The 13,519-nt window shown below is 39.2% G+C and overlaps 2 protein-coding genes across 4 annotated transcripts in view; both read left to right on the forward strand.

The window, feature by feature from the left end:
* PTPRR (protein tyrosine phosphatase receptor type R) overlaps positions 1 to 929 on the forward strand; it is a 140,119-nt gene extending 139,190 nt beyond the window's left edge. The window contains exon 14 of the mRNA XM_082279664.1: positions 742 to 929. Within this exon, the coding sequence (XP_082135790.1) occupies positions 742 to 835 (94 nt within the window). The 3' untranslated portion in view covers positions 836 to 929. The remainder of the gene's footprint in view (positions 1 to 741) is intronic.
* Positions 930 to 2,668: 1,739 nt separating this feature from the next.
* The window catches only part of PTPRB (protein tyrosine phosphatase receptor type B), a 63,447-nt gene continuing 52,596 nt past the window's right edge, over positions 2,669 to 13,519 (forward strand). The window contains exons 1-3 of one of the 3 annotated variants that reach the window (XM_082280746.1): positions 2,669 to 2,747; positions 4,023 to 4,412; positions 12,777 to 13,012. In XM_082280746.1, coding sequence (XP_082136872.1) covers positions 2,693 to 2,747; positions 4,023 to 4,412; positions 12,777 to 13,012 — 681 coding nt within the window. In that variant the 5' untranslated portion in view covers positions 2,669 to 2,692. The remainder of the gene's footprint in view (positions 2,748 to 4,022; positions 4,413 to 12,776; positions 13,013 to 13,519) is intronic. The other 2 variants (XM_082280744.1, XM_082280745.1) reach the window with 2 other exon arrangements.

A 13,519-nucleotide genomic window follows, 5' to 3' on the forward strand; every position in this document is an offset into this window, starting at 1 on the left:
TCCTACCACACCTACCTCCTGTAGGACATCCCCTTCCTACCACACTGCAACCAGCACTGGAGATGTGGCACTTGATCCTCATACTTAGACCTGAAAATTTGATTGTTATCAGGTGATTGTATAAAATGTAGGCATTTAATCCAAGCTGGCTGAAACTAGTTCTTTTTATGGTTAGGTTAAACTCTTTTGCATTGTTGGTGGTGAAATGATTCACTGCTGTAAAATTTTGTACGTTGCGGCTGTTCGGACAGGATGCATTGTAGGCTTTAGAAAGAGGACAGGAAGAGCTGTTCTCTGCACAGGCCATCTGTGGGTCACAGAAGGTTGCATTTTTAGTAAAGGACAAAAATGAAAGGCCAGATTCTGTCTACTTCCTTGCTCCATCAGTGGTAATGCTGCATCCATGTATCTGGCCTTCCTTGCCCAAGTGATTGAGCAAAATTCTTTTTGAATATACTGAATTTGAAATGTAGGTTTTAACACTGTAGATACCAGATGTTTTCTTCTCTAATTCTTACCCTGATGGAACTGGGAATTCTTCATATTGGGCATGTGCTGGATGGCATAAGTCATGAAGAAAGTAATTCTGCTCTGACAAAAATTCCCCACTTACTCAAGCAAACTCCAAGTCAAAAATTGAGGAAAGGGCTTGTGTTATCTGGTGGTCATGGGGCTGGTGGGAGCTGGAGGGCGTTACAATCTTAAGAAATAGGATTTCAGTCCAGTGTGTTTCCTTTCCAGGGGTGGAATGGTTCAGACCAGCGAGCAGTATGAATTTGTGCACCATGCACTGAGTCTGTATGAAAGCAGACTTTCTGCAGAAGCTGTCCAGTGAAGCCGAGGAGAGTGAAACCGAATGTCAGTCTCTTGAGGTAATTTGTTTCATTACCTACCAGCAGCTTCTTCAAGGAGTTTACTGCAGTGGGAAAGACGGCTTTGAGGCCAACTTCTGAAAGGATTGTGGACGGTTTGGTAAAAGTGCAGAGATTGCTGGACCCTTACCATATATGAATGTATTGTGAGCTTCCCAAAAATGATTTATAAAGAAGGTACTGTGCTGAAACTACACATGGATTTTGTGTATGTATCTAAAGATGGGTTTAATTCTGTAATGCGGATATCTGCCATATGGAATGTATGTATATGCTACTGCTGCAGTCAGATGGACATTGGGACTTCTACAGAAGAAATGTTTAACAAGTGTATAAAAGCTTTGACGTTTGCAAACTGTCTTGTGAATGGACTGTCAACTGTACTGTAAAGTGCTATTACTGATTATGTGGTGAGCTTGTTTCTTGGCCACATAATATTCTTGCTGCTAAAATTGCAAGTGTTCAACTATGGATTAAAAAAAAAGGAGATAAAAAAATTAAAGATCTTGTTTTTGAAAATATTCAAAAGCAGTTAATATTTTATATGGAAATATATGTTCTTCATACTATTAACTATTAAATGTGTATTTACTGTAGGTCTTACAGAGCAGTTGCAGAGCACAATGTCTGTTATTCAGTGTGTATGTATTTACCCTATACTGTTGATTGTCTTAGAACATGCTTCTGCTACAGACCTGAATCCAGTGTATTTGTAAATTGTGTAAGTCATTCTAATTTTAAAAGAAACTTTGTAGCATATATTAAATGGTAAGGATTTTAACTATTTGTCTGTCTTTTATTAATACAGAAATTTTTGCATATGTTGCTCTGTCTCTTTCAGTAAGAGATGGATGCCTTTAGTGATACGAACTCTTCCATGACAGGTTATACAAGAAAGAAAATGCTGCTATGACTGTTTCCTTTATTGTTCAGTGAAAGTTTGTTTTTAAGAGATATGCGAAGTTGGCATTATGACTTACGGCACTGGGAGGTCTGTTTACAGGGTATAATGAGTTTTTAATGCAGTGATGTTGACTTTGCTTCATACTGCTAATAAATTACCCTTAATATAAAATAGTAACTGAAGTCTCTGTTCTTGCATAGAGTAGTTAATGCACACAAACTCTTGTACCCCCATAAACAGGCTCAACCCAGCACAATTTGGTTAGCCTCCACCATGGCTTCAGACCACTTGGGAACCAATCCAGAGGACACAGGCAATCCCCCACTGACATGGAGCAAGGTGCACCACTTGATGGGAAGGCAAACCCAGCATCACTTGATTCCTCTGGGGGAGTTTCTGTAAGATCTGGTGCAGATGCCAGAGTTTTGCCTCCTCCTCTTTCCGTTCCTCCTCACCCTCCACTTGGCTTTTAGAACTTGTGGAGTTAGAAATATCAGTATTGAGGTTTTTCTTGATTATGTGTAGTTACAAAAAAATACGTGTTTGTTCCCTGGATAATACTTAGTCAGCACCATCCAGATGACCTATAGATTTGTAATAGTTCACAGGCAACAAATTACACAGAAGTATGATCCCCTTTCTTTTAGTCTAAAGAGATTCAATATAATCTCTTTTCATTTCCCAGGTGTTTGAAAACTTCTCTTTTGCTTGTATTTTTCCAAAATAAACGAACTAGTAAACTGAAGAATCATGTAAAAGGACAAAGTGCTGTAAAACCCCCCAAAACAATTGAATAGAAGGAAGTGCTCGTCACTGACTTTTTCCCCCTGTGAAGGCACATTTCCTTCCTAGCCTTCGCTTCACTTATCTGAGGTGGGTTTTTTTAAGAGAAGCATGGGGAGTTGCTAGAGGGAAAATGGATTCTTTATTTCACGTCCTGGTTTCTACCTGTCTTGCCTTGACATTCTCAGGTAAGTGTCTCTCCCCACATCCCCTCTGCTGTATTGTCCTTTCTGCCACTGAGCAGAGCCCTCTGGCACAGCCAGTGACTTACAAAAACCGAGTCGGCTCTTCTCTGGGCTTCATACCAGAGGAATGAGGGGCAGGGCCAACATAGCCCGTTCTGTTTAGATTCCTTTCCAAAGGAAAATAAACTGCCTTCTTCTATGCTGGAGATATATCTCCTTTTTTTAAGAACATCTCCTGATAGACAATCCAGGAGCTGAATTTTTGGGACAAATGTTTCAAAGGAGAGATTCCTATCTTTTATTCATACTTTGTGAAACTTTAAGAGACAGGAGCTTTCTGTAATGCTTAGTTAGAAAATACCCAGGTCTGTAAAAACAGGGGAATGACAACATCAGCTGAAGGAAATAAATACACATTTGGTTTAGCACTTTGTAACTAATGGGGCTGGAAATGTGAGTAACTGAGATTAAAAACCAAGAACAACATTAACATGATATGGCAGGGAGGCTGCATTTGAAATAACCGGTTCTGTGTTCTGTAACAAGTACGCATTTTGCATTGGTAACTTTGTGGGGTTTCGATGAATGCATTGTAGTTTCCTTCATTTGAGTAATTGGTGTTGATCTTTAAGTGTGGTGACACAGAGAGCTAATCTTACGTGAATTGGAATGGTCACAAAGCTAACAGCTAGACATGTTGGGATAAATCCAGTAAAACATGTACTTCCTATCAGTAAAGAACCTCCATTCCTGTAACACAGGCACTGAGAAACATAGATTTGTGAATATCCTCCTATATGTTTCCCTCAGAAACATTATGAATGTTACTAAAACAACCTGCAGGCAGTAAATTATAATTTTTAAAGTCTGTGTTGTAAAACTGAAACAGAGACTGAGAACTCATGTAGATCTCTGTATGCTTTCAAGCAGGGGAAATGAGGAACTGGTGTTTGAAGTTAATAGTTCTTTGATTTCTTTTATATCCAGTTTAAGTTTTTCTTATTTTTATATTCTATGAAGGTCAACATAACCTTGCTACAATAGTCTGGGGTTTTTCATTTTCATTATTTACATTACCAGCACATGCATCATGTGGGTGTTGTGTTTGGAGGGTTTATTTTAAATTGGTTCAATTTACGGGAAGTTTCATGAAAAGTGCAACACATAGAAAGTGGGAAGAGAGATTTATCTGCTGATATATTTTAAATCATTGAAAATTTTCTTTTTGTCGAGTAAATGTGTAATCTATTGTATTTTTCTGGAATTTTCCTTTCCCAGAAGGGTTTCTGATTATCCATGTCCAGAAACAGCAGTGTCTTTCAGAAAAGAGAGGAGTCATTATGGAAAAGTGCAATATGACCAGCCTGAACCAGAAGTGGCAGTGGATGGCAGATGACAGGCTCCTCCACGTGAAGTCTGCCCAGTGCCTGAGCATCTCTACGCGCTCTGCTCTGTCGTCTCGCAGCATCATCACTGATTGCCCCCAGGCAGTCAGGTGGAATTGCCACGAGGATGGGCTCCTGAAGGTGGCCAACAGCTCTCTTTTTCTCACAAAACAAGGTCAGAAGGTAATGGCCAAGCGGAGTAAAAAATACCTTCATACATGGATGCAGCTAAAAACCAGTGAGACGGGAAAACCTATTTATGTAAATCTGTGCTCAAAGCAAGGTGAGTTATTCCTTCAAGAAAATGTCCTGGGAGTTTTGGTAACAAAAATGTCTCTGTTATGCTAACCCAAATGTGAAAAATTATTGTATTTTATTCATACAGAAGAATGTTTTTCACAGTTGAAAAGCATTTTGAGAACTACTAAAGAACAGCTGAGATGAATGCTGTCTGTCTCACAACTGGTGGAGTTTTTAAGTCACTTTATATTGTCAGGATGTCTCTCCTTTTGTCTACTCCCAATCTTTGGATCAATGTGCTTATGTGTAAGTTCAGCTCACTATTACTGCGTCATTTCCTTTTTCCATTTCTAAACTCTGGGTACTAATTCCTAGTACTTTTTAAAATGTGGATGCAAAGAAGTTCTCCTCCCCATTCACGTTATCATACATATCCAGATTCAATCTGTCAAGAGCAAGAACACGTCTGAAAATCAAACACATGCACAATTATTTCTCTGATTAACCTAAATGCATAATTAGAACAGTCATGGCTTACACATTCATTTGTTTACTCAATGTAATTTTGCTCCTAGATGCCATATACATGAGAACACTCAAAATCCTGAGAATAATGAACTGAATCAAGTGTCTCAGTAATTTATGGAATAGCACCCTGAAATGCAAAGGTCTGTGCACACACCTACAGACACCTACCAGTATATCTGTGTAGTTGTGGGTTTACATGTCCATGGCAAAATGGAGGGTAGAATGGTTTGAATAGAGGGTTTGAATACTGCTGAATAATGCTTTCTTCAAGTCCTGTTGTTGAGCCTTCCTGGTAATCCTGTTAATACTGTTCTTGTGCACTATTAAGAAGTTCTTCCTAGTAAATAAGAACAACCTACGGATATCTTTTTACTGGGGAACGGTTAATTCTTGTCTTTACAGGGTTAACAAAATGACCCAAAACTTTTACATATGGCCAGATTTTCAGAATGTTTAAACCAAATCCTCATTTTGTCTAAACTCCTAGTTATTGTAAGGCAGGGCACCATTTTTTTCATCAAATTTGCGCTTGCAGAACTCTACTCATAGGACCAGGACTACTCACCTGAGTGGAGGTATGAAAGGATAGCTTCCAGAATCAGGGAATGGAAAAGTGGCCATGATGCATCCCAGCCCTCCTATATTTTAGAGATTAAAAAGGCAAAATCATTTTAAATCCTGTGGGGTGTGTATGGCTTGCGTATTCAAAGACACTATGAACCGTTTAGATGAGGTACACAGGTAGTGTTTTTTCCTATAGATAGCTGGATGGAGTGTGGCCTCACAAAGTTAAAGTAACCTTATATGCTTTTCTTAATCATCCTCAGAGGAGAAGCAATTTAAGACCAATAAGCACTAAGACAATTGTCATGGGATATTAAAGCACCTTCTCCTCTATTTACTGTGCTCAGTTCTTAAATTAACTTACCTTAATTTTCCTGAAATTCTCTCCATAGACAGGCCTGTCAATCCTTTCTAAGAGTGTTACTTACCTTATTTTTCACAGCTCTGGGAAGGTCTGCTGACAAATCAACAAAACATTATAATCCTCAATACCTAAGTATTTTAGGAATATAAGAAGCTCATAAAGTGGAAATAGTGCAAAGAGATTAATTTTTCAAATAGTAGTAAGTACTATGAGAACAAAATCTAATGCCCCCAATTCTGGTCATGGCATCCATATGCATGTCAAAATTTTCAATACTGAATGTGTAAAATTAGTCTTCCAAAACATCTATCTGCTTTCAGTATAAGCAGAAGTGGATCAGCCTAGAATAACATATTTGGTCTATATTTAGCTAAGACAGTAAAACTTGAGCAAAATCTTTGGAGCTGAAATGGCTGTAGGTTTTTCTACTCCTGACTAACACTGTATTTTGCTACAATTTATCCTCTGTTTTCACAGTACTCATAAAAATAGTATATTTTGGCATAGGAGTAGCTCACTGAATTGCATTCCAAACATCATCCCAGATAGAGTACAAGCACCAAACCCAGTAACTGCAACTACCTTTTATTCTGGACCTTACTCAAATATCAAACACGATTTTTCTGAGCTTGGGGAAAGTCTGAGCTTGGATTTGGATTTCAAATCAGCCATCTGAGATGTGTTTGGATTTACATGTTTTGTAACAGTCCTGACCTAAATGATTGTTGGTAGAAATCAGGATCAATTTGGGTATGTATCCCATCTCTGCTCACTCAGAGATGATTCTAAATCTAGCAGCAAACAGTCCTTCTCACACAAACTCATGTTTGAATCTGGCCTCCAGCTGAAACAGCTGACATGAAGAACAGTCATAAGGTATCAATATCCCTTGAGAAAGTGACACTTCATTTCCCACCAAATTCTTGAGGACATTCTGAGCAGAGAAAGAAAAAAATCTCAGTAGTGCTAAAGACTTCTTTTCACCAGCCTGCTGTTGGGTTCAGAGCTTCTCTAAGCTCAGAAACCAGAAGAAGGAACAGGAATGGAAACAGGCAGGAGGAAAAGATGGGGCAGGTAAAGATGTAGAAGGGTGAGATGACTGAAAAGAACAAAGACTGTTGCATGTAAATAACACTTGTGGAACAAATGTCCCCCATGAATGCTGAAACACTAACACTGATGTCACTCCTGAGCTGCATAAGCAATTCTTACAAGCTTCTTTTGTTCTAGGTAGGTTAATTTTAATAAAATATCCAATTAAGAACAGATGCAATACTATGTGGTACCTTGAATATTACCAACAAACCTCAAAACCACTGCTGACCAAAAATTATTCACTAAGTAGACAGTAGTTCAAATAAGGAGACACAAGGCCAAGCTGTATGCTGCAGTTACACACTGAGCTCTAGAGACTGCCACACAGGCTGTAGAGCAGTCTGGATACAGAAGGTGACATGAACTGTTTTGTAATATGATGCTCTTCCTTGCTTTTCTCTTATACCATACATGGTAAGGACAACCCTAGAGCTGTGGATATCAAGACATTCAAAAAGAGTAGCTGATTTCGTGGAGGATTTACTTACAGTTGTGTGCCAAGCACTGAAGAACCATAATGGGATTACCAAAGATATAAAACATGTTGGACAAGAAATTCAAATAACAACTATAACATCTTTCTATATCTTGTTTGTTTGCAGCCTAAAATAGACAAAATACCAGATACCAGGTATGAGCTGAAGTCTGATGGGCCACCTGACATTCACACTGTTGCTTCCACTTTTTCTACCCTTGGTTCTTGTCCAGGATAATTTCTTTCACATGAGCTTCTCTCTTCCCTTTATCCCCCTTCCAGTTTAGCTGCTTCATAATCAGAACTTCAGCTAATTAAGTTCACATCCCACTGCTGATGCTTCAGTGGCTGAGATGGATCACAGAAGAGACCAGAGCAGTGCACACTCCAAGCATGCTCTAAACCACTGAAGCAGCAGTAGCAACTGCAGAACATGGAAAGGGAAGCACATGTGTCTTCTTGGGACCCTTGGGAAGGTGGAAAAGCACCAAAGAAAGGTGGCAGAAGCACAGAAAAGGCAGCAACTCTTACCCATTTTTGAAATAATGTAAAGACCTTTAGGCTTTAAGCTTTCCACACCTTTAGTGTTTGTAGATACTGCAATAATCCATCCGTAAGTTCACTACAGGTTGGAATTTTTAGTGTGTGTAACTTTTACAAATTCCTTCAGGATAAATTAGAACAGTGATAAAAGATATTTTCAATCCACCTTTAAGTTGACCCAAAACATTTTTCCTAAAATACATTCACTGAAATTCATTTTAATCTCTCCAAGTTATTTTATAGGGTTTTGTAAGTATAAGAGTTTGCTAACATCTGTGTGAACCCATGAAATATCAAAAATTATTTGAATCTTTCTTTCATGGCTGACCACTTTTGCTGAGCTCCATCTGGACAAAGAGAGGCATCAATGTCAGATCCTTGGACATAGTTACAAGATCTTGTACACAATCCAATAGCATATTGACGGAAGCTCAAAGATAAATGTGAGTTTAGATTTTCTAAAAAGAAATGGAGAAATCTGCAGTGTAGCCTAGGTCTTTGGGCTTTGTAAATTTTCAAAGTCTCAGTGAGCCACAGCACAAAGAATATAGAACAAAACCAACTCAGCTACTTTCATGGGGAAAAAATGGAACAATAGGCACAGCTTCCCAGAGCAATCAGGAGGATGGGAAGTCCTGCTTTATGATTTCATCTTCTCCTGGAAGTGCCAACAAAGATGCCAATTCCAAACAACTATGCTGGTGTTTTTCATTATTATATTCTCTCTTTTGTGTGGACCTCCATGTAGAAGCTGGAGTGGGTTTGAACTTCTAGGTGTAGGTGTCTGAAGGAAGTGATTATTTTACTTATCTCAGCAAGGTGCTTTTTGTCAGTTGAGATGCTCCAGCATATTCCACTTGATCTCTGACTGCCAGCCCAGAAAGACATATGTCTCCCATAAGTGTTATGAGAGCCCTGGGCAGATGCCTGAGATGCCCTAGGGCAGTTCAGATTCCAGTAGGTTTAGGCAACTGAACCAAAACCTAGGTGTCTCCATAGTTACTAAGTTTCTGAGCTCTCTTCCATAGAGGTGTGATCCATGGAGTTAATGGAATCTAGATGTCCTTCCAGTGACCAAAAATCCACTTCAGGGTGAGCTGGAACTACCCATAGTGTCAGAAATAGGGCTGGTACAGCAATGGTGTAATCATCATAGTTGTATGGGTGTTCTGCTACCACTGATGCTGAAAGAACCTTTAAGTGGCTACTTCAGCATTTCAAAAACAGGGAAGTAAAAGAGCAGCTCAGGATGAGACTGGAGTTTGAGACATTCAATTTCTCTGACATGAGATACAAATGAGATACTAACTTCTACAACATTCAACTAAAGAAGGTAAAAATTTTCAAGCAGAATGGATTTTTTGGAGGTTTTAAAAGTCAACATTGAAGGGGAAAGAAAGGACATTTAGTGGATTTTGTTCTTCTGTCATACTCCTACATACAACAGAAATCTGAATTATCTTTTTAGTTACAAGTACTTAGCTAAAAAGATAATTCGTCTTGTCCTGCACATAAAGAGATCTTAAAGCAATCCCTTATTGCTTCAAGTCTTTCAGTGAGTTAGATGCAGTCTTACAGAGTATTTTTTAACTTATACACTAGATATCTGATTCAATTATGTTTCACTAGCAGTTCAGCCTTAGTTTTCTGAAACTGTGTTCTAATAGAGTAGGCAGATCCGTACAATGTGAGCTATTTCAGAAAGCTGCACTGTGCCAGCTCAGCTAAGGCTGAAGGCACCACTGTAGGGTTCTCAGTTCTTGACAACTAATCAGCACTTTTGCTAATCATACATGCAAAAGTGTGGAATTCCCTTCCTTGTAAGCAGCCTGCTGCTGTGTGGATGGATGTGGTTTGCAGTACACCCCATGGATGAAATATGCACTTAGTCAGAACATCATAATTTCTCCTGGGTGTGCTACTGATGATTACAATATTATGTTCACACATTGTATATCATCCAGACACTAGTGATCAACATCAGTGTCAGTGCTGTTGTTCTGTTCCCAAAAACATTTTATGACTGATTTCCAAAGAGGCTGCTAGAACAATGCTAACCACATATGAAAAATCCCAGTGTTGAGATTTCTGTGTACTTTACTAATGTCCACAGAGGAGGTGAGGTTTTTTCTGGTTAAAAAAATTGGAACTCAAGTTGTGTAGAAATCTGCTACATAGGCCTTATAATATGCAGTTTTGTTTCTTAAGTGCCTGCTGCTGAAGAAGGGCTATGAGGATTCTTATGCTAGGATCACAATAGTGGTTTTACTTAAAATATAAACATGGATTCTGACTTTCTTAAAGTGGTGCAGATATGAACCACATTAGTCAGTCCACTGTAGGATATATGGAAGGTACTGGTACATATATCTGAAGTTCCAGTATGGTGTAGTGCTATATACAAGTCACTTCCATCCATAGGTTACAGGTAACAGACTGTAACCGGCATTTTCTGGGAAAGATTCTTTAGCTGGAAACCCAGAATAGCCCAAAGCTTAACAAGAAGAGTTGGGTCATGCAGTGACCAAATGCTTGTTCATGGGACCTCCTTGGGCTGGTGGAACTTTTCTGAGGACCAAGTGTTTTGCTTCCAGGACAGTCGAGCTCTCCCCTCCACTCCTGCACCAAGAATGCCTGTTATCCTGGCTGCTGAGTCCCATAAATGTCACTGGCAGCACCAGCTTCCCTTTTATGGAGGAGCAGCTTTCCTAAAGCACAATTGCACTGGAATGCAAACGCCTTCCTGCTGGAATCACTGCTATTTGTCTGTAAATTAAGCCAAGATTTTTTTTTTTTTTTAGCATGTTTTCATGTTGAGTGTGTAAATGTATATTTAGGAACTCAACTGAGTGGCCTCTTCTCCTAAGACATACCCTTTTTTGCTGTCTTTCTATCAGTAAGTTCTATTTCCTGCTGAGATATCTGAGAGGCATAGAGCTCTTTCCAAGCCCTTGGGGCTAGGATTTCTAGTTGCTTACCGTAGACTTTCAGAGACCCACAACTAATAGGACATCTCCAAGAAAAATGACTAACATGGAATCTAGACTGTCTGGACTTGTGCCAGCTAACGAGTTTGTTGCAGCAGGTGATGACAGCTTGAGCACAAGGTTCCTGTCCTTCTCGTGGGAACTATGAAGGTATGTGACACAGGACCACAGCAGACTCTGCACCTTAGGCTCTCCACATGGGGTTCTGCAAAGGCAGCAGCATGAAGATGATTATGCAGAGTTGGACCAGACCTGAAGTTTTGATGAAACCCTTTGCACAAGTGTAAGAGAGAATTGGATCTGTAGTATTGTTTTCACTGCCTTGATTTGGAAAGAGATTCGATCAGCATTTTTTGTAATTTACTGGAGACTTGGAATTTTTTTTATTTCCAGAGAAGCACAATTAGATAAAAGGAAGGAAAACATCTACTCTGGATACCAACCCATTCCAGTAAACCACTACTTTTCAAAACGTTCCAGAACCATGTACCAGGTGAATGCACTGTGCTGTCAAGCACAGGAAACACTTGCATGGAAATGTCTCCTACTAGGGTTTACAATATCACTTTTCTGTGCAAATGAGAATGCTGCAAATTTATTTACATAAACATGTTAACATATATATTTACGCATACACAAAAAAAATGATAATGTTGATTTCGTAGAAGCTCACCCACTGCTCCTTTGGGTAAGAGGTAATCACACATTGGCCAGCTAAGACATCATAATTGCACACCAAGTAATTGGATTTGAAAGCTTCTGCTGCAATTTAACCCACTCACTACTTTGTTTTTAAAGGATTTGTGAGCTAAAATTGTTATAAATGGCAACCAGCCCAGTGGCTCAGCAGCAAAACAAGGTTCTGTCGTGCTGGAGACCCTAGTTCAAGGACAGACAAAGTGTCTTGGGCATAGAGCCAATACACACTAGCTGTGTTACAGCAATGGCAGAGCAGCTTTTTGTGAGAAGGGGCCAGTGAGTAATTCCAATAGTTTAGCTGAAATGTGATGCTACCAGATGTAGAGGCCACCACAGCTTGAACCCTGCCCTCACAGCCACAAAGAAAGGATATTAAATACATACCAATGGGGAGGAAGAGCCATGAAAATGTGGAGGAAAAATGTGTAGTAAAATCTTTCCTGAGCTCTAATTGCAACTTTGGCTTTCTCTGAAGGATACGTGACTAAAAAAGCGAATCCACTGTCATATTTACAGGTACTTCAGTTAAGTGATAGGTCATTAGCTGAGCCTTGGGAAGGCAACAGTCAGGGACTAGCATGGGGTCTGCATAAGACTGATTTTAGAGAGCAAGAGAAACGTTCATGTGGGCACATGGAACTTATCTTGAACAAGTATCTTGAGAAAAAAAAATCTTGAAAAAATCATCTTGAAAATTTATACTGAATATAGCCATGTATTAAACTTACACCAAAAAAAAAGCAGATGAGAATCTGGCCCATGCACGTAGAAACGAGGGGAGAGGGTTGACAATAAAGCTGATACTGTGTGCCATTGATAGATACAAGCAAGTGGAAAAGTTGCAAGTGAAAACATTTTGCCCTTAATGACAAAGTACAACCTTTCTCTTCACTTCAGAATCACTGATGGACTATATTTAAAATTAATGGTATGAATGTTTAGGGACATTATTTTTTTTTCTGGTTGTGTTTTGCAGGCTTTGGTATTGATGCAAAAACATATGTTTGCACTGAAAACAAACAAACAAAAAAAGTAGAACTGATAGGTGCACTTAAACTACTTGGAAGTTGTATCAGCCACATTTATTGAATCTAATGAATTGTTTATAAAAATGTAGAGCTGATTTTAATCACTTTCCTTTGTTTGTCTTAGATCTACAAGATGCAGACACTTCTGTGTGGAGTACTAGAACTACATCCCCCTCTTCAAATGCTGTTACTTCTAGGCCTGAAAATGTGTTGAAGAGCAGCACAGAGATGTTCATCAGCAAAGTGACTGAACACTTCAGTAAAAATCCCATTGAAAACCTCTATTTCGACTTGAAATCTGCAGTAACAGAGAAAGCCTGGATTCCAACGACTCTTCCATACTCTAGCACTACAGAAGAGGTAAGACAGAAGAATTACTGATTTTTATTAAGCCTGCTCCACTCTGTGGAGCCTGATAGCTATTACAAGTGGATGTTTTGTGGGCTTAAAAAAACAACAAACCAAAACCTAAAAAAAATAGCTACAGGACTAAGCTTTGTTCTTTTTTTGGTGGGATGCTTTGTTTTGATGTTCATGCTGACAATGTCATTTGCTAGAAGCATAGCTGCAGAAAAATTCTGCCTCTTCTGTACAGCCCAATCCTGGTGTGCACATTGCACTGGGAAAAGTTGGAGGGAAATAATCAGGGTATGTGAGAAGCAATGGAAAGCTCCTGGATGTGGCAGGACCCACAGGAGCCTGGGTATCTGGTCACAGTGACTCTGTTATTGTTTGGTGCATGATGTGGTGGTCTAGCTCTAATTACATGCTAAGAATTACAGTGTGCAATGACCTTATTTACAGATAATTACATACATTGTTTACGGATCAAAGCAAGAGAAATCCAAATGCTTTAACTGGCCTTGA

Source organism: Coloeus monedula (genome assembly GCF_965178545.1).
Source record: "Coloeus monedula genome assembly, chromosome: 4".
Classification (NCBI taxonomy): Eukaryota; Metazoa; Chordata; class Aves; order Passeriformes; family Corvidae; genus Coloeus; species Coloeus monedula.